Below are 21,996 nucleotides of genomic sequence, written 5' to 3'. Positions count from 1 at the left end.
TCTTAGTTCAGAGTGGAAGCTTGGTTTTAGAATTTAGAGTTCATTCCTTTTTTGTCCTCTTTTTCAGAACACTTTGTGTGGTGCCCGCGGTTGTTGCTGCTCCTATTGTACTGGTAGTGCCACATCCTCCTCCTATATACACTCATAGCATGAAGCTCCTGAGTCATCTTCTGAGAGAACAAGTGGCTCCTTATATGCAGAGCCTAAGGGAGCGAACATCACCTCATTGTGTGCAGGCTCCTGACCTGCGACTCATCCAGTGTGATTCAGGTATGTTGGAAGTGGCTTCCTTCAATGTTTTTATATCCTACTGGCTTACTATATGGGCTGTAATTACGAAGTGTTGTACAAGGGAGGTACTGCAGTACTGACACAAAAGCTAATTTGGTAGGCGTAATATCTCAGAAGCTGAAGTCATTGTCTTTATACTAGCCAGGGTCCCTTCTGTGCCACCCCTTCGTCTGACAGCTACTTCCTCTCCCCTGTCTCCCAATGCAACTTCCTCCTTTTACACCTCTACATTGGGGTGTATTCAATGCCGCAGCGAGCGGCCAGCAAAGGGGTTAAACAGCGAGGATTGCCGAAAACCAGCGATCCTTGCTGTTTAACCCCAGCGCCGGCCGCTCGCCCTATTCAACGTTCCGGGGAAATCCTCGCCGTCACAGGACGGCGAGAATTCCCCAAAACAGCGAGACCCGCGGCTAATGCAGGAAACTCGCTGTATTTAGCCGCGAGTGTCGCTGGTTCAGGAGCTGCATACGCCAATTCCCCCTCGCTCAAAAAATGGAGCCAGGGGAAATTGGCGTATGAGGGGGCTGCGTTGAATACTGTCAGGGTGAGTGGCGACAGCGAGCAGGAAGCTCTGCTCACTGTCACCACTCGCCCACAGCATTGAATACCTGCAATTGAGTTTATTTAGCAATCATCTGCTACCACATATTATATATCATTTTAGAATCAGGCCCTTTCTCATATGGAAGCTAAAAAATAAACCTTCAGCGGTGCTTTGCAGAATTATCTGGTTCTTCTGCTACTTCATCTTCCTGTATGGAGCACTCAAAATAAAACTATAAGCTTGAAAAAGCCATTGCCGTGGTCTGATGTTTCCCTGACTAGACTGGGTTAACTTTACTTCTGTCTTGCCTGCCACATGCAGAGTCCACCCAAGGACTTATCATGGCATCTTTATACAAGTAACAGTAATTACTAATTTTATCCGCCATGGTTAGATGGAGGCAGATAAAGTCTGATACCTAGTTGGCAGCACAGAAAAAAACTTGGCAAAACCATTTTGTACCAGAAGCATCTTTCCAACGCAAATCTACATCTGTGCACAAGTAGGGATATCCCTATATCCTGGACTGTTGATGTGCCTTGAGGACCATGCTTGGGAACCTGTAGAGTAATCCTTTTTTAGTAAGTAGTGAGCGTGATTCCAATTTAAATGTAAAAAAAAAAAAAACTGCACCTGGGACATGTTGTACTGTAGTAAGGGCATATGTAAAAGATACAGGAATTTTAGTTTTGGGAGGGGTGTGTCTGAATTGCATTGTTAAAGTGAGCTACATGTAAAAGCCAAACAGTGTTTACCTTGCACAGAAAAAATATGAATGTATTTATTCTCATTGTATTACAACATGGTTTGTTCCAGATAAAAGTTACTTGCTCTTTCTGCTTTATTTCCTATTCGAAATCAGGCCCAGTGTTTAATTGCTGCTATTCCTCATCCTTACTCCAGGGATATTGTTCTCTGTACTATTCCTGGCATTAATTGGGGATAAAGTAAATGCTCTTCGGCTACCGTTGTGAACTTGTTTTTTCACATATATGGCTGTTGAGAATACACAATGACATTTGTAGTATTTTTTTGTCACTAACCATATTGTACTTATTGAAATGGCTGTTTAGTTTTGGGGTGAGTTTAATACCCCTTTCAGGTCGCACTTAATTACCGGGTTCTTGCCGTTTAGACCTGGTAATAGGTGCAATCTGGAGCAGCATCGGCTCCAAGCGCTGCCTCCTCCGCCCCCATGATGCCCCACCCTCGCATTAAGGTCAGCAAACTGGCAAAATTCCAGGCTCGCAAAATGCAGGGTCACTTTAGGCCTGAACTGTTTCCAAGTCCAGGTGCGCGCCAAACTGTGATTTAGAGGCTGAAACTTCAAAATGCATCTGATGTGATTCGTTTTGAAAACCTTAATCTGCAAATCAAATAAGGTTTGTGTTTTTGGTAACAAAACAAATATATTTAAATTGTGAAAAATAGGGGTAATAATTATATGTATAGGATTGTTGGCAATAATACTTATTGATCATAATCCTTATTGATCTACAAGGCCAACACTTGCTGTATACGCTCATAACTATGTTCTTGCTTGAGCTTGGAGTATCTGAACTGCAACTTGCAAAGACTGTCACACCCAGCTGGTATTTGTAGTGCAAAACGCAGCAACTTGATAAGCCATCGATTGCAAAAGTTAATGGGAGAATTCTGGGAAGATGTTGACCTATTCTTTCTGGATAGCTTCTCACAACTTACTGATATTTGTACCAATGGAGCCACCCTCATCTAGCCTGCCTATGAAGTTTGACCCGCCAACTCGCCACAGGGCACTTAGTCACACTGCAACGCACTAAGTTGCATATCTTTGCATATGGCTTTACAGGATTTGTGCAATACCAACGGTTATCCACCAGATTTTGATTTTTAAAATCACAAATGTGCAAGAGCCTGTACTGTATGATGCTGTACTGTACAGTATGTTAAGTAGACATGCTGCACGTGTGTCATTACGCTACACTGGTTAAACATACATTTATGGTATGATTGACATTCAGTACAAGCAGGCCAGACTCAAGCACTAATGGGGTTAACAAAATGGCTACAGGGTTCAACCAGGGCTTCACGGGAGCCCACATCTATGGAGCTGACGACTGCATACAGTACTGTAGGATACACTTGTGTAAGGGTACGTCTCCTTGCGCTACACTGGTTCCTGCTGTGTGAAGTACAGTACTATATGTACTTTCACAACTGTAGAGTACATACTGTAGTACAGCACAAAATGTTATGCAACAGTGTAATGAACGACTTATTGTACTGTACAGTAGGTCATTTCTACAATGCAGTATGCTTCTAAAACACATTTCCTTTGGGAAATGTAACACCTGCTTATTTTTAATACTTTTATTGATTTATTATACAATTAAGGCCTCATGAATGCACACATACAGTCCAGTAAGCCCAATTGAAGACAGCGCCTGTAAATACAGCTGATTAACCCTGGCTGGTTAAACACCCACCTTCACCCTTAGCTCTTGCCTGGGAGACTGCTCTTTTCACAAAGAAGGAGGTTGTCATGCATGTAGATGAAGGGCTGATATATTAAGTCGGTCTGGCTGGGGGAAGCAACTTTAAAAATATGAGCACTGTACAGTGTTCTGTACTACAGTGTGCTGTGGATCGTGCATATTTAGGTGCATAGAAAGTTAGTTATGGAATCCTTTTTTGTGTGTGTGCATAGTTATGTTAAATATACAGTAGATTTCATTGAAAAAAAACCTAAGAATCAAACCCGCTGGTTTTCATTAACAGTATACAGTACAGTACGCTATTTTTATGAATGGATTTGCCCAGGGGACATCAGTAGGCGGTTTCTTTACACTGTTCATGTGCATCTGAGTACACTAATTTTATTTACTGAATTACAGTATTGTCTTTTTTTATTTATTTTTTTTTTTTTTTTTATATACACACACTCTCCACCTGACCACTGTACATTATTTGTCACGGCCCATTTGACAGAGCTTGTATTGTACTGTACAGAAGGAGCCATTCGCCGAGATTGAGATGCGCAAGCTCCATCTGTTTATCAATCCGCCACTGGATTAGTGGAGCATCATCCACCCAGCGGTGGTGATGTGGATTTCATGCATATTGTATGGTGTCTCAATGCATGTGTGCGTGCTCCAAAATCCTCGCCTAGGCTGGTGCAGTGGGTGAGCTTGGCTCCATCTGTAGGTCCAAGACCTTGGACCTCTTCAATAATGATCCTTCAAGGTAGATGTTAACAGTCGATGACTTATTCAGGTGGGCCCCACACATGCCATGTGAACACACCCATTTCCATTATGGACCTAGCACCAAACCTGCAAGGTGCATTGTTGGCCATTGGGTCCATGAACTCATGGGGTCTGCCCAACCCTGAAATCAATGACTCCTTTAACAACACCATATGTTTCCAGTCCTCAAGGGTCCAATTAGCGACTTTTCAATCCCAGGTGAGGTGCCAGGTAGTGTTAACCGTTGCACCCTGGTGAGACTCCTCCTGCTCCCATACCTCATGAAAGGAATGCTGCATTGTATGTATAAGCTTCCCTCATTCATCCGGCATGTACATACAACAGAGCACTTCGTTAAAGTGTGCAGCACGGCCCTTGCTCCCCACACCTCCCTGCCAGCAACGGCAAGTGTGTATACACTGCCGATACAGACCCGCCGCCGCCGATATCGATTGGTACACACATCGTGTAGTGTGTACTCTGCTTTAGGTCCAGATTCAATTAGATGCTGTAATTTACCATACTGGGAAAAGGTTTTGGTCTCTTGACTGCTTAGGGCTATTCCATTACAGACACTTCTTTTTCACATGGTAAATGAATCACTAATGTACATAAACCTATGGAGCCCGCAGACTGTCTGTGGCACCCTTGAGCAGTATATTTGCCATGGATTTCTGTTTGAATTTCCCTCATTCTCAAAGAGGGTGAACCAGCAGTAGGTAGGCTATTACTACTGCTCTGTACCTGGTGAGATCAGATGTTTGTCCCCTTCTGGGGCTGAGTGTATGGCTAACAAGCAGACTAGTATTGTCAGTCCTACCAGTGTTGTGTTTACACATTGCTGTATTCAATGACTAATGCTATTGCTCATTTCCCAACCAGTATCTATTCTTCTGTCTTATATCCCATACGGCCCCTATTTAGGCGGTGCATAGTTTCTCCTGTACTAATGTTATCCTCTGTTTGACATACAGGAAAGCTGGAGGCTCTCTCCATCCTTCTCCGGAAGCTAAGGTCTGAGGGCCGACGTGTTCTTATTTTCTCCCAGATGCTGCTCATGCTGGACATATTAGAGATCTTCCTGGACTTCCATTCCTGGACCTTCTTGAGGATTGATGAACATGCGAACTATGAGCAATGCCAGGTGTGTACCAGGACTGTAGATGCTCTGTACATTCAGTGATATTCTAAACATACAGTATATTCTTGTTAATGGCATGGTTCATTGCACTTTGGGTACAGTTTGGCAGCTGATGTTCTTCCTCATCCTTACTCCAGGGTAATTGTTATCTATACATGCCCTGGCATTACTTGAGGATAAAGTAATTTCTCTCATGCTACCTCTGGTTGCCATTTTCCACAGGACTAGCTATGCTGAGTATACACTCTAAAATTGTCATCAAACCGTTTTTCTTTTTCCTGGATGTTTTTTTGTTTTGTGTGCATTGTTTACAAATCTTTGTTTACTATGTAATAGGATCTGATGAAAAGTTTTAATAGAGACCCTCGCATTTTCTGTATGGTCCTGTCTACTCACATCCATTCTTTGGGGGTACATCATGTAGAAGCAGACACAGTGATTTTCTATGACAGTGATCTAAACCCTGTGATGGATGGTAAAACCCAGTCGTGGTGTGATCTCATTGGCAGAGCAAAGGACATCCATGTTTACAGGTAAATATTATTGTTTATTCATATTGCAACCCAAGGATTCTTGAGCAAAATAAGAAAATAAAGACTAAAGTCCCGTACTTAAGGGCGATTCCAGGGCTATTTCTTAATGATCTAAGTAGATCATTTTGAAATTATGCACGGATCGCTGCGTGTGTATACCTTCCAGCGACGTTGATGCACAGTCTTGCGCGTTGCCATTGCCTGACTACATTTTTATTGCATCTGGTCCGCACACATAGCTGGTGCATTGCATGTGTGCTGGGGAGTATACATTAGTTTTGTAGAAAGCAAAACAAGACATTTTTTCCCTCAGCACACTGAGTAATGTTAGTAACCAATCTTGAACACTACATGATAATAGAATTCAGAGATATTGGTTACATATACCTGCGCAGGTATATGTAACCAATATCTCTGAATTCTATTATCATGTAGTGTTCAAGATTGGTTACTAACATTACTTAGTGTGCTGAGGGAAAAAATGTCTTGTTTTACTTACCCAGTATTAACCCCTCCCTCATGCACCTGATCTAATTGAGCATCTACCACTATCTGTATGTATTTTGTATGGAGCACCATGGCCAAATACTTGGAGGCCGTAATGTATGTATGAATGTATTTTTCCCTATGCTTGATGAAAACGTTAAAGTATTTGAATATACAGTGTGTCCACATACATCTATGCTTAGTGCCCAAAAAATCACATTAAACAGGTTTGGTGGCAAATCCCACTGGGGATCGACGGATTTGGTCCCAAAATGGCTGTGATTTGAATCCCAGGATTGGAATTTCCAATCCCGGGATTTTGGGATTAAATGCCGGGCAGTGTCTGAGCACTTGCTCAGACGCTGCCCGGGTTCTCCCGTCCTAGTCTATGCGGCTCTGCGAACCATGACCTGGTCAGAGGTCACACTTCGTAAGCCACTCAGATGCTCTGCCAGCCTCGAGCCGCACCGCCCACCTGTATTGCTGGCCGCACCCTTGCCATGCAAAGTAAATGTGGGGCGGCCTTTGTTTTTTTTTTAATAGGGAAGCCATTTTTGAGCATTTTTCAAGTTTAAAAAAAATATATGCCTCGGGATTGTCTTCCCTAGATACATGTATTTAGAAAATTGTGTTGAAATGTACATACCTTTTTTATAGATTATATGGTACTTGTTTCTATTTTCCGAACTTCCAGGCTGGTGAGCGCTAATTCTATAGAGGAGAAGCTGCTGAGGAATGGCACCAAGGATCTCATCCGAGAGGTGGCAGCCCAGGGTAGTGACTATTCTCTTGCATTTTTAACACAGGTATGTTCTGCTGCATATGTGTCAAAAATGTCATGTTTTTTTTTTATTTGTTCTATATCCGCGTTGAAAAATACTTTAATGATCAGGGACAACTCAAAACTCTTAATGTAACTTTTTCCATTAGCAAACAATCCAAGAATTATTTGAAGTCTGTTCTCCAATGGATGACTCTGGATTCAGGGTGAAGGCTGAAGAGTTTGTACTGCTATCTCAGGAACCATCTCCTTCCGATATCATCACTCCAAAAGTTGCAAAGCCATTTGTGGAGGTATGTGCATTCAGAAAGAACTACAGAATGGGGGCAGAATTATGATGAGTATACCCCATGTCTTAAATAATGTGTAGCTGTTTTATCTACACCTATTGTTAACTACTTTGTTGTACTGTGACTCAACTTTTTTTCATCTATGCCTCATTTGACTATAGCTCATTTAAGTCAGAATTTTAAGACCTTGTAGTCCTCAATACATAGCGTATTTGCAGCAGTGATCAACTACATTTGTTAGACACATTTTAAGGAGTGGAATTTTTGTATTTACAATAAATCCTTTTTCTTGGTTTGACATTGGATACTCGGAGCAATAGATTTAAAAGGTACCCAAGCTGCTGTACTACAGCTGTAACTCAAGAAAGTTTAAGCTCCTCCCCCTCTATATATGCCATTGGCTGAAAGATCTTTATCGCACTAATTCCCCAAAGGAAAGGGCCGAGAGGGCAAAACAGGAGTGAGCAGAGAGAACAGTTATCTAGCACCATGAATCACAATTCTAACAATGATAACCGAAATAAACAAATAACTTGATGGGAGGGCTGAGCAATTTACACTCTGATCTTATGGATACAAAGCTGTTAGATCCATTGAATTTGGTGAATGTGTTCACCACAGGCCTGGTGACAGCCCAGCCCTGCTTCTTTGTCAAGCACACGTTGCTGTACCAGGAACCAGCAGTTGTTATGGTGGAATGACGTTGTCCTGTCTCAGTAGAAACCTGTCCACTATGTCCTGTTGAGAGGGCTAATAACCTATTATATGGACCGTGTATAGAACCAAAAGATGTGCATATCTCCTTAATAATGCCTGTACAATGTCCACATAGTAAATAGCACTTCTTCCTGGTGATCTACATGACAGATCCTCCAGCTCTGCACTTCTTTTTATTTAAACAACTTAATGCCACCACGGTTTCGAGAAGAGGTAATTGTAAAGCTGTCAGCATGATGCTGAGATCCCAGGGAGCTTTTAAGGGTATATGTAGACTGAACATTCAGCAGTATCCAAAAGGAAAAAACTTCTAAAATTTCAGGTACCAGTCTCCTCAGACCACTGTCCATATCCCACAGTTACTCCATGTGTCCCGTGTCACATCCTGCTAATAAATCTTCTACTAGTGTCACTAGGCAACACTGCAATTAAGTAATTTTATATTTTGCATACGTAGATCATATTTTCTGCTATTTTGCAGGCACTGGGTAAAATAGAGTTTGGGCAGGATGAAGACATTACTGAGTGTACACAACAAGATATTCCAAAGCCAAATGCTGGGATCTTTGCTACTAATGATTCTGAATTAATGGAAAACCAGGAACCTTCACAATTACAGGAGTTGTGTGACATGATGCATCAAGTAAGGAGCTAAAGTTACATTTATAGAAGTTATGTTTTCAGTTTGTTTTGAACCTGATTTTGCAACAAATTGAGTGCTTTTTCTTTTTGCTATTTCTATTGCTTACATTAGAAATGTAATGACTTTTCTCCTTCATCCACTAGGTGTGACTGGAGTGCTTTAAATATTAAACAGTGTTGTAGCTCCTCCCCTTCTACTAACCCCCCTCCATGAAATACACGTGTCCTTTTTCTGTGTGAAAGGGTTGATCCAGATCTCAAACTCCGGGTCTCTGACCCTTCAAACGACCAGGGTCGGAGATCTGGAGTTTAAGATCCGGATTGACCCTTTCGCACAGGAGAAAACCTTGTGTAATAAAGCAAATCTCTGGGTCTAAATTTAAGACCCAGAGGTTTGCTCTCCTGTGTTAGGGGGGGGTCTGAATAACCTGGCGTTTCAAAAGCTGGTAATCACCGCTAGTTACCGGATATTTGGCCACCGCTGTCTGAAAGTGGTAATAGATTGTGCCCTGCAGGAGCTGGTCACATTTGTTTTAGCTCTCTTGGGCTTTTTGGATTTTTTTTACTTACGCGCCAAAGTAGCAGCTTCTGTAACCGCCATTACAATGAGGACCGGATTCGCTGCATGCGGCGCTCGTCTGGGTTCTCCACTTGCATGTCCGGCAGCTGGACAGCAGTAAGTATACTGTGGCTCTCAGCTAGAAAGTGCTGAAAACCTGAGGTGGGTATTTTCAAAACAAGCACCATTGCAAGGGGGCAGGGCAAGCCGCGGTTGAGCTACACTGCATGCTCAGGCTCCCAGCTGCCCCAGTGGTAAACCCCTGCATTTGCCATTTTCTAGAGCACATGCTGCTGGAGAAGTAAGCAAAGGTGACCTGCAGGAAGTGTAACTCTAAGTTCACTTCTCATTCCAGGGCCGGATTAAGGCTGGTGGGGGCCCTGGGCAACAAATGTGTGGAGGTCCCCACCATTAAAAAAATGTTGTCGATCTTTGGAAGTAAAAAAAAAAAATATATATTTTTTTTCAACATCGGTTGGGAACATCACGACCATCGCAACATCATTTAATTTACACTTCCCCAGCGGCTGCTATTGTCTACAGCCATTAGGACAGGGGTCCTGCCGTGCTGACTGATTAGCAATGATCGGCAGCAGGGCAAATGCTGGGAGAGCGCATGGGGAAGCCTCTGAGGGTGTGGGTCTGTCCCTCTGGTCCCCCACAGATTGCTTTTTAAGAGACTGCTCCGATTTATAAATCAAACTGTGCGGGCCCCTAATGTGTGTGGGCTCTGAGACGACCACCCCTGTCATCCCTTGGATAATCCGGCCCTGTCTCATTCTGAGGGAGACCTGCTCTGGGACACGTGCAGCAGCCCCTCCCGTGTTTAACAGCCCAACAGGATGTCCCTGTCTGGGCCTAATGCTGGGTACACACCAAAACGATTTTGGCACAATCCCATCAATCTGGATCCAATTCAGACTGATTGGATGCAGATTTGGTCAAAATCGTTTGGTTGGATCTGAATTGGATCCTAATCCGATCCTACCTCTGCTGCAGGTAGGATCTGTAAAAGATCCATTCATCTGAATACAGAGGGGATCGGATTGTATGCAAATCGTATGCAAATCGTACGATCCGATTTGCATACGATTTGCATCCAATCCAAATCGTTTTGGTGTGTACCCAGCATTAGTTATCTGATGTAATGTCTCAATTAACCTCTGAGCTAACAGCATCTCAAAGAGACAGAGACTTCCAGAACGACTTGTCTGCAGCTGTACTGGGTATTACTAAGGCCCTAGTCTTTAGTGTGTCTTAGCAGGCAGCACCCTCACCTCTGTTATTGCATAAGATGCTGTTTCCTCAGGTAGTGCATTTATTGGATGCTTGGAAGTCACAGACATTTTTATCCTCCTACCCTTTCCCTTCTGATAGCAAACTGTTAAGTGAGACCCCTCCGAGTGTGGACCAATCTGTTTCCAGACTCTCAAAAACGCTTGTGCTTCTGGTCCCAGGGGCCTCTTCTCTTAAAGAACCCTCTGACAGGAATTTGGTAACAACGTTAAAAACTATCTATACTGCTGCTGGTGTCTTACAATGCTTAGCTCAGGTGGCCTGTTGGGTATCCAAAGCTATGGAGGTCTGGGCTGTCCAGATTTCCAGAGATTTTAAATCCAAGCTGGCTGTGGGGAACCTGGTGGTTTTTGCGGACCACATTCGTAAGGCAGCCGCTTCTACCAATTCTACCAATTCATGTATGTTGGTGGCAAGAATTTCAGCCCTGTCTGTCTCAGCATGTCGAGCTCTTTGGTTATGCCAGTGGCAGGCTGATGCTCAATCTAAGCAGGCTGTGGAAGCTTTGTCCTTCAATGGAGAGGTTTTATTTGGTCCTGAACTGGACAAATAACCTCTCAGGTGACAGTAGGTTAGTCTTCTTTTCTACCTTCAGCAGCTCCTACGGTCCCCGTAGAACCCTTTTTGGTCCTTTCGCCCGGCCAGAAGATTTTGAGGCTGTCTAAGGGGGAATCCTCCTCAGGAGGAACCTGTGCTTTCACCTCCGCCCATGTTGACCCTAAAACCTCATCCAAGCCTTCAGCATGACAGACTTCTGACCAACTTGGGGGATCCCAAGGTAGGGGCTCATCTTCTGCTCTTTGTGGACGCTTGGGTCCACTCGTGTCAGGATGCTTGTGTAAGGGAATTGGTTGTTTCAGGATACAGGATGAGTTTTTTTTTTTTTTTTTACAAGCGGTTTCCCAGTTTTTTCAGATAAGCGCAGGGTCTTGGAGGAACCTATTGACAAATTACTAACTGTGGGGGTGGTCATTCCTGTACCTCAAGATCAACAGAAAAGAGTTCTACTCCAATTCGTTTCTTGTGCCGAAGCCGGATGGTTCGGACAGGCTCATCTTAAACCTGAAGTGGCTTAATCCCTTCTTGAGGGCCGTCAAGTTCAGGATGGAGTCCCTCCAATCCATGATTGCGGGTCTGGAAAAAGAATAATTTTTTGTGTCCCTGGACATAAAGGATGCATAATTACACAGGCGTTCCTAAGGTTCGCAATCAGAGACCGGTAGCTTCCAGTTTTGGGTCCTGCCCTTTGGCTTGTCATCAGCGCCACAGATCTTCACAAAGGTCATGGCGGTGATGATGATGAAGCTACTTTGGGTGCAGAGTATTATGATAATACCTTACTTGAACGATCTCCTCCGCCAGAGATTCTTATGCACAACATCAGGTTGATGCAAAACACCCTAATATATCAGGAGTAGATTCTCAATTTACAGAAATCGCGGCTTTTGCCCTCACAGAGGCTTCTATTTTTGAGGATGATTATGGACATGTCCCTCCAGAAGGTCTTGTGGCATCAGGACAAGGTGTTCTCTCTTCAGCTGTTAGTCCGTCAGGTACTACAGCACAAATGGGTCTCAGTCCATCTTTATAGCCACCTTCTAGGCAAGATGGTTGCTGCGTTCAAGGCGGTTCAGTACGTCCGGTTTCGTTCCCGTACTTTCCAACTGTGTCTTCTCTGTCCGGTTCTCACTCTCCAGCAAAGAGTGAAGCTGTCTCCCAAAGCTCACCTATCTGATTTTGGTGGCTCACTATCAGCGTATCTCCTCCAGGGGAAATGCTTCGGCATATGGGACTGGACCCTTCTCACCACGGACGCAAGTCTCTGGGTGTGGGGCGTGGTTACACTGCACTGCCAGTTTCAAGGTTGGTGGATGACTCGGGAGGCTTTTCTCTCTATCGATGTCCTTGAGCTTCGAGCCAAATTCTATGCACTGGTACAGGCGCAGGCCCTTTTTCAGGGCTGAGCTATCAGTCTCGGAGAAAAGGATTTAACGTAAGTACAAAATCTTGTTATTTCATAGAAGAATATGTCCATGTCCTTTTAGTGTTCACACACACACATACAGTATGTTGGTATTTTACTCAGTCTGTCTCCTTTTAATGTGCTTTATTTTCAGCTGACGCCAATAGAGAAATATGCTCTACATTACCTAGAACTATTCCATGCCTGCAGCATAGGTGACTCTCCTGGATGCATAGAGGTACTTGTTTGTTAACTCCTTTTCTTTTTTTTTTTTTTATTCAGTAATTTTTATTATGATTTTTGCATTGAACAAAACATACAGAACCCCCAGCATAAACATAGAGAGTAGGAGTAAACCAGAGAGCAAAATTCTATACATATAAAAAAAAAAATAAAAAAAAAAATTTGATGTCACAGGGCAGGTATATATCAAATGAGACATAGGATGGCAATAATGGTATAATAGCATTAAGAAGTGACAGTAGATCAGTGCAAATACCAGGTAGGATCAGTATAATGCAGGATATGAAGTTTCCCATTGCCCAAAGGCGCCATTTGAGCTCCAGGAAAAGCGAGTGTATGTTGCACATGTATGCAATATAAGCCCCCACACCAGTATATACCAAATAACACCATTGCAGATAGGCAATTCTAATTTAACAGTATATTACCCCATATAGAAAAGAGCACACTGCACTAAATAATAAATACAGGATGTAACATAGCATAAACACTCGTCTGGTCAAATCAAGGAAATAGGAAAAATAAAACCGACATTGCCCACCCAAAAAAAAAAAAAAAAAAACGCCCCATAACCCCCCACCCTGTACAACCCACCCCAACTAGGCGTACCTGGATCCCTTAACCGTACACCCCCCCCCCCCCCCTAAACTAACTAACCTACCTATCTATTCCCCTTCCCCCCCCCCCCCCCCCCCCCCTCACACCCACATATAAGGAGAATAGTCGGATAGTAGCGAGGGCAAGTATATCAGGATATTAAATATTTGAGCTAGGGTAACACCAGCCCTCCCCCAACAAACATAAATATATAACGGCCAATTCCACCTAATAATATAATTAATATAAAAGAGAGGATAACTTCCTCCACACCGGAGCATGGTGGAATAACAAACATAGATCCATTCCAGAACCCAGAGAACCATTGTGAGTAGGCGTTATCAAAGTTTTTAAAGCACATATAAACAGAAATAACGTTTTGACGTGAGTGAATTGCTAATCTGGCCAGTGTTCAGTCTCATTGTAAAGCAGAAGGAGTTTCCTATAAATAGGATCAGTTCCATGTTGACTGTTAAGGTAGCGTCCAGAGTTCATATAGTGCCAAGGAAGGAAGGCAAATGCAAGCTTCAGTAAAGTATCAAGGATCTGAAGGCATGCTGTATTATCATTGATGCATACAGGGGCAATATCCCAATCCCTCATATCTTTGTGTAGGTCAGCAAGGTAGTATGGACTAGTGAAGATATTTAGACCCACATCCGGACAGACCAAAGGAATTATGGATTCAGAAGCATTCCATACATTAGTCTCACCATATCCTGTGAAAAGAAAGGGTGGGTCTCCCTTCCCAACTTCGCTCAGGATTGTACAGTTAAGGGTTATATCAGGAGGCTCCAAAGGCTCGATGTTAATAGGGATGTCTCCCACAGCAGCCATGTCCCGATTTTCAGATAGACCTAGGAAGGGTGGATCGCCTTCAAATAGATTCTCCAGCTGTTTACATAATCTATTAGCGGAGGCATGAATCTCTTGCAGGATAAATTGTACAGAGGAGGTCATATTTATCACTCCAGTAATCTATTAAGATGTGACACAGGAGCACTTGTAGTAATAGACTGATAACGCAGGAGCTATACGTAGATCACCACTCTCAGTGCTGCAGCCAATCTTCAAAAGAGGATAGATGGCGTCCGCACGCCAGAGAAATAGCCACCGCTCACCGCCACCAATTGTCAAGTAGGCACTGCTAAAGGGCGGATATAAGGTAGTAGCAGATTTTACAGTGTTCCCCACACTGCTGCACAGACCGATGGACCCGCGAGTCAGGCAAGATGGCGCCGGCCCTCCCCGTGCGGACTGCAGCTGCGTGTCCCGTCAAGGACAGCTAGCCGCTTCCCCCGCCAATACACTCCGGGGATAGCACCAGCGCGTATCTCCCCAGCCCACTTCACCAACCGGAAAAAGGATGTCACACTCCGTGCAGGGCAGCCGACCGCGGATGATAAGAGTGACCGGGAGCTGGGGCTGCAGTAGGCCGCAGCAGGTGTTGGCGCCGGAGCGTCAGATAGAGATCGCACCAGCGTTCCAGAAGAGGCACCAGGTGATCAGGCAGGTGTCCTTTCGGTAGAACCGGGTTCAGAGCCGTCAGGTAATATAGAAAGGATATTTGAGCAGGATGGGATACGGGAGCTCCAGAAGGCTGCTGCCGGCACCTAGCTCGTCCAAGCCACGCCCCTTGTTAACTCCTTTTCTAAGGGACAACATGCCAGCATAGCAATGCTTAGGATGTTCTATATATTCATTGAGAACAGCAGTAGAAACCTACAAGTTTCAGTTGTCTTTATTTTAGGGAGAAAATAATATTTTATCCATTTAAATATTTTGTTTTTAACTAATATATTCTTATATTCACTTCGGTTTATAACTGTGGAATTTTTTTGCACTTTTATCATTATATTGTTGCTACAAACTTGAAAACCGTATTTGGACATTACATGTTTCAAGTAAATGGGTTTCTCTATAGTACTATTAGGGGTCACTAAATCCATGTTAAATACATCAGGAAAAGTATTGGGCCAAGCCGATAACTTGGTCCTTACAGCAAGGTTATTCTAGCCAGTTCAAAAAATGTATACCTGCACAAGAGTGGTAGAATATATTCTCATCACTGCACCCATAACCATAAGACCTTCTGGTTCCCAATTTCTTTGTTAGTGGTGCTCAATAAAATATAACTTTTATGGTTACTTCTCAAAAGCAAATTCTAAAAACTTTTAATGTCATGTAATACATAATGTGTGAAGAAACAAGTTATTTGTTAGAAGACTGGTGACCTAAATTTTAGGTATAATACCCATTGTTTCCTTATAGATGTTCTGCACTTCTCATGCAGTTCACAGTTCTATGATCTTCATAGAGAGAATATATATCAAATATAACCCAGTGCAATACAGCATCTCCCAAGTTTCCTCTATTTAAATAAGTTCTTGCACAAAGTAGCAGCAGCAGGATCAACTTGATACTTCTTTGTTGCTGGTTCTCAGGACTGACTATAATATAAGGAATAGCAATACATTTTCTCCAGTTTATGATTTACAATGGATTGTCAGATTTACACATTTCTGCATAATAATAAAAAAAACTATGTTCTGTTTAATGCGTATTATTGTGCTAACTCGGCCAACATGTGAACTAAGGAAAAACACTGCCCATCTAACATTAGTTTTTGACATTTTGCATAGGAAAGGGTGACCTAAAAGGGTTCACACATGCGTGTTTTATATGTGTATTGTTACAGAGATTGGAGCATTATTTGCAGTTGGGGCACATTGTTGGAACTCCTTCTCAATGTGCTGCTGATCCATCAGAATTGAGCAGTGGTTCACAAACTTGGTCCTGAGGACCCCAAACAGTTCATGTTTGCTAGGTTAACTGGCAGGTACACTGGTGTACTCATTGCTCACTGACACATTTTAAAATATTCCCAGGTGAAGTTTAATTATTTAATTTGTGATTTTGTGAGAAGACCTGGAAAACATGCACTGTTTCAGGTCCTGAGGACCGAGTTTGGAAACCAGTACCATTAGTGGTCTGAGCAATAATTAATGTGACATTTTGTGGTTAGTAAAGACTGTTTACTGCAATTGAAATAAAAACATGCAGCACAAGCTGGCTACAGTATAATTGGAAGGAAGCACCTTGTAATTGTTGATACTGCTACAAATGTAAATCTTCCAATTCATTGAATACAATAAACTGGAGGAAATGTTGTGCTGTTCCTTATGATATTTAATCCTGAGAACCAACAACTAAAAGGGTATTTTTTTTAGGGGGGGATTAAGTTAATCCTGCTTCCTCTTTGGTCAATAACTTATTTAAATAGAGGGAATTAGGAAGATATTGTTAGTCCACCTATGTGGTAATGATTTCTGGATTATATATACTTTTTATGAATATCTGTAACTACATGTGAAGTTCAAAACGTCTACTAGGAGACACTGGGTATTATACTTAAAATTAGGTCACCTATCTCTTACAAACTTTTTTTTTATTCACACATTTATATAATACATCACATTTAAGATTTATTAACAGGAAGTTATATTGTCACTTTTTATTTGAGTGGCCTATTACAGAATACTGCCTTACTTTTTGTTAGTAAGGCGGTTATCCCTATACCATTAGAGGACAGGGGAACACGTTCTATAGGATATTTTAAAACCTCAAGACAGAGTATACTCCAATTCAGGGTGAATAGCTTTTATAATGGATTATTTGAGACATGTTTTCATTGGTATGAAGAGATACATTTACATGGACAAGAGATACATGGATGTCGGAATTTTCTTTTTCTTTTTTTCTTTTGCATGTGCCAGTTTCAGAAGATAAATAATTTCTGATCATTTCTAAACAATTGCTAGATGGATAACTAATTCACAACACATAAATAGTACAGTAGCAAAACCTATTCATCACAATATGAAGTTTCATTGTACCAGACCGGTGGCTGGCACAGTGCGCTGCTTTGAGGGATAACATGGGTATTTGGCTTTTACCAAACGGGTTTACACCTGCTGCCCTCTTCGTTCCTCTCCTATCTTGCCACTTCTAATGTAAACAAGCCAGTTTTTTATTCTTCCTCATCTGTTTTTCTCAAGTATTACACAGGTATTCAAAAATGAAATGCAATTATTCTATCATGCAATGTAGCAAAGAGATAGATGTAACTTGAAGGGATAGCGCTCAATGGTAACTATAAAGCAAGTTTGAAACACCTGGTAAAACCTGCTGATAACATCTAATGATTATTTTTGTGTATTGATTTAATAGCAGTACAATGGTGCACACTTTTCATGGGAAGAACCATTATTGTAATGTCTCCCCTAATACAAATAATAAGGGGAAAAAATAGACTCCAACATAGTGCAGATAAGGTAAATAACAAATGCTTTTAATAAACACATTGCCCATATAAACAATAGTGACTTGTGTTAAAATCACAAGACAAATGGTCCCAGGTTGGTCGACATGCTGAATGGTCGACATGGACACTGAAAAGTAGCACCAAGCCTGGCGCATGGCTCGCTGCACTCGCAATGCTTCAGGCGCGATGCCTCGCTATACTGGGCACACTATTTTATTCTCCCACCACGCCCCTAGTGGATGAAGGGCATGAAATACTGCCGACCCAGTCGACCTAATGCTTGTGACGACCCATGTCGACCTAATGACTGACGCATTATGGATAACTCCTTCGTCAGATGCTTCTGATGCTGGAGTTATCCGAAATGCGCTAAGAGTGGACCGCTTTTATCTGGACCTGTGGCGCCCCATGTGGACTCTGTGCTGGCTGGGATCACTGACTTGAGTTCCTCTCTGGTCTAAGGGGCTGTAGCTGTGGACCCTATTACATCTGCATGCCTGCTGTTTGCCTGGGACCATTTGTCTTGTGCTTTTAAACAAGTCACTTTATTGTAAGTGCAATGTACATATTAAAATCGTTTTTAATTTAACTCCTCTGCACTATAGTGGAGTCTATTTTCTCCTTATTATTTGTGTTAGGGGAGACATTACAACATTGGTTCGTCCATGAAAAGTGTGGACCATTGATCTGATATTAACAGCTGATTATTATGTCTGTGTACTGATTTATCAGCAGGTTTTACCAGGTGTTTCAAATTTACTTTATAGTTACCTTTGAGCACTATCCCTTCATGCGACATCCAGTATTCAATGAGAAAAATTCTCCGTGCATGGCGAGAAATTTTTTTCTCTCGCCATGCACTCGCCCTGTTCCGGAGGGCTCTCTGCCACTCCTGCTCCCACTATTCAATGTGGTTAAGACTCGCTGCCACTCGCGGTGAGTCTTAACCCCTGTAGCGGACGAGCATCCGTGGCAGGGAGCCGGGGGACGGTGGCAGCCAGGGAGATTAAAGTCTCCCTGGCTGCCCCAGAACATATGTGGAGGGGAGGAGGGCTCCCCGGGACCCAGGCAGCACAAGCTGCCCCCCCCCCCCTTCCCTATAGCCAGCGGGGGACCCAGTATTCACTGCACCCGATCGTGCATATGTAATGATCGGGTGCAGTAAATATATGAATATCTAATGAGCGGCTCGAGAGCTCCGGCCCCCTGCTGGCTGCTCTGTGTAAAAAAAAAATATATATATATATATATTTTTTTTTAATTAAATATATATTCATGTGCTATAAGCACATGAATAAAAATAGCATGCCCCTTCACAGAAAAAAAATCCTGATTTTTTTTTTTTTTTTTTTTTGACACCAAAATTAAAAAAACAAAAACCTTTTAGTTTAAAAGTTCACATTCCAGATGGAGATGGAGAATTGCTACACGGAGAGACACGGCAAAAATATCACATTGAATAGGGTGGTTCACTTTTGGAGAGTAAAATGCTCCTTCCAACGCGAAAATAGCACAAACTCGCCATAAAACACGGAGAATTTTTCTCATTGAATACTACTGTTAGGTACATTTTTTTGAGTATTGCCTGCTTTTTTTACTCTGTGTAATTTGTGGATCCGCTGCATTTGGGTTTTATTGCGCCACCTTGCCAAGCTATTATCCCTATAGCTTCTATCATGCAATGTAGCAGAGGTAGAACATCTACATTTAGTGAACACCTTATACCATTGTCCTTTTCGTTTTTTTTTTTTTTTTCAAGGAGCAATTGAATATAGCTAGGAAAGAGTGGGACTCTCAGCACCTCCGAGAACTAAAGGAGAGGATGCAGTGGGAAGATGAAGAGGATGAGTTGCTGACCTACACACGAGAGGATGCATATAACATGGTAATGTCTAGTATGGTTTTAGTACACAGCTATTTTAGTTTAAAGAAAGTGATATGTGAGAGAAATGTACACAAGAGTTAATATGCATGGAACTAGTCCTATAGTAGCTGTTCTGCTGAAATCAAATATATTACTTTTAATGTATACTAAGCAATGATATCATGGGTGAACATTGTGCTCATTAATTGTGATTAGTCAAGAGCATGTTTATACTATGCAATTTTATATATAACCATACAAATTACATTGGTATGTGGTATCAGTGCATGTATAATAAGATCATTCCATAGCTCTCTCATGGCACCATGTTATATTAGTCAAAGGTCAGTGTGGTCTTCTAGGGACTCCAAAACCTATTGCTCAGCCTTTCCAATCCAGAAGCTGGATCGACCCGGGACAGCCCCATTCACACTGATCCCAGGAAATTCTTTCTTTATTTATTTATTTATTTACAGTTTCTTATATAGTGCAGCAGATTTCGTTGCGGGAAATCCCTGCAAATACATATGAATGTCATTAGAAGTGGACTCCAGGACTCTGAAAGATGACATCCGCATTTGTGACCCCAAGAAAGCTCCAATCAGCAGCTTTTTTTAAATCCTGTGTACCCAATCCCGGGTATGGGACCATTCACACTGACCGCATCCCGTGACTATTCCAGAATCTACCCAGGTCAGGACCTGGGTAGAAATAACAGAATGCTCATCCCAGGATATTCTTTCAAGACCCTTTCACACTGAGCTAAATCCCGGGTTGATGCGCATTCATGTGCAAAACCCCGGGATAAAATTGTCATTGTGAAAGGGGTATTACTTCCTGTGTACTTCCTGCTTCTTTTATGGCTGCTACTTGCTGGAACACCCAATGGCATAAGTGATGCAATCTTCCTGGGGATTGCGAGCTGGCAACAGTAAAACTTGCTACCAACATGTTTGGTCTCTTTCTGGATTCCCTCCCTCTAGAATTAGACAAACTGCCTTCTTATTAGGCTGCCGGTGTTCGACTTATGCCATTGCATACCTCCCAACATGACCCATTCCTGGACTTCCCTCTTAATTTATGATTGCCATCGCCTGTTTTGGACAGGTGAATTGATATGAATGGTATCTGAACACAGGTGACGGTAATCCTTAATTAAGAGGGAAGTCCAGGAATTGAGCATTATGTCCCTCTTGGAGAGGATCATGTTGGGAGCTATGAATTGTACATTCTAACGAGTGTCAGAAATGAGGGTTCATTGACCATTTTATGTAATGCTGATTGAAGGGAATGTGCATGTGACAGTCATCAGCATATAGCTGAGGAGAAATGCGTATATAGTGTAGAAAGGAGAGCACTAACCATGAATAACTTTAGGTAGCAGTGATTGAACAATGGAACGTGTGTATTGAAGGGGTAAACTACACTGTATAGTTTAGAAAAGCAGGTTACCAACTTTAACCCATAAGCTCTACTGTGTACACGGCAAAAAATCTCTAATTACCTCTATAATAGCCACAATTCACTTTAAAATGATACATTTCTATATTATTCTCAGGACTTCATTTATGATGAACCAGATGGACAGACAGAGATCATGCCTGTGAGTTGTGTTTTATTTATATATATATATATATATATATATATATATATATATATATATATATGTGTTATATTATTCTGTTAACTGTGTTTTATACAAAGTGCATTATTTGTTAATCGTCAAGTCATTTTTGTTTTTTTTACTATTCCAAAGATCTGGACACCTCCTACTCCCCCACAAGATGAAAATGACATTTATATTGACTCTGTGATGTGTCTGATGTACGATACGAACCCCATTCCAGAATCTAAACTGCCTCCAGTCTTTATGAGAAAGGAACGCAAGAGACACAAAACAGATCCTGCAGGTGAAATTTACATTTGTTTTCCTTTGAATTCCTTTAAATAATTTTTGACTTTAACCCCATTCAGTTGTAATCCCAAGAATTTTTCGGGCTATGCCTTAGTGCCCAGACTGGCAAGCCCGGAAAATTATTGGGATTGCCGCTGGTTAGAGCCAGGCAGTGCCGCTGAGCTGATGGCTGAACTCGGCTTCAGCGCTGCCGGGCTCCAGATGCTCGGCGGTGCGTCCCCCTCCCATCCCCTCCACCATCTGCATGACAGTCTACGTCCATGCAGTGACACAGGCCTGGGCAGCGGCTGACATAGTGTTCAGCAGCGCTGCCCAAACCCTAGACACAGCGTGGTGTTTTTTTTAGGTAGCGCTCCCACTAAAAAAGTCGCCCGGTGGGGAGCGCTACCTTTAAAAAAAAAAAAAAAACACTAACCAATTAAGGGCAGGATTCAATTAGCTGCTGTAGATTACCTTGGGCTAATTGAACCACTGGGGTTATCTACTTAGCCCCAAAGGTTTTTTTTTTTTTTTTTTTCTGTCCACGGATAGCTTGTGCGTTAACAGGTCCTCCAATTTTCTCCAGTGATAATTTACCACAGGT

The 21,996-nt window shown here is 42.3% G+C and overlaps 1 protein-coding gene and 2 non-coding genes across 7 annotated transcripts in view; all 3 read left to right on the top strand.

The window, feature by feature from the left end:
- The window catches only part of LOC146009657 (E1A-binding protein p400-like), a 106,827-nt gene that overhangs the window by 47,763 nt on the left and 37,068 nt on the right, over positions 1-21,996 (top strand). For all 5 annotated transcript variants that reach the window (XM_083150125.1, XM_083150119.1, XM_083150114.1 and 2 more), the window contains 10 exons: positions 68-270; positions 5,037-5,206; positions 5,540-5,736; positions 6,917-7,028; positions 7,153-7,296; positions 8,492-8,653; positions 12,625-12,708; positions 19,394-19,519; positions 21,057-21,101; positions 21,255-21,408. In XM_083150125.1, the coding sequence (XP_083006251.1) occupies positions 68-270; positions 5,037-5,206; positions 5,540-5,736; positions 6,917-7,028; positions 7,153-7,296; positions 8,492-8,653; positions 12,625-12,708; positions 19,394-19,519; positions 21,057-21,101; positions 21,255-21,408 (1,397 nt within the window). The remainder of the gene's footprint in view (positions 1-67; positions 271-5,036; positions 5,207-5,539; positions 5,737-6,916; positions 7,029-7,152; positions 7,297-8,491; positions 8,654-12,624; positions 12,709-19,393; positions 19,520-21,056; positions 21,102-21,254; positions 21,409-21,996) is intronic.
- Positions 1,719-1,804, top strand: LOC146045667 (small nucleolar RNA SNORA49). The gene has a single exon (XR_014465545.1). It is a non-coding gene; the product is annotated as a small nucleolar RNA SNORA49 (small nucleolar RNA).
- Positions 5,321-5,449, top strand: LOC146045653 (small nucleolar RNA SNORA49). Its single transcript, XR_014465543.1, has one exon. It is a non-coding gene; the product is annotated as a small nucleolar RNA SNORA49 (small nucleolar RNA).

This window comes from Crinia signifera, chromosome 1, assembly GCF_055691185.1.
Source record: "Crinia signifera chromosome 1, ASM5569118v1, whole genome shotgun sequence".
NCBI lineage: Eukaryota > Metazoa > Chordata > Amphibia > Anura > Myobatrachidae > Crinia > Crinia signifera.
Note: the sequence above shows the minus strand (reverse complement) of the source record. Positions and strands in the feature narration are given on the sequence as shown.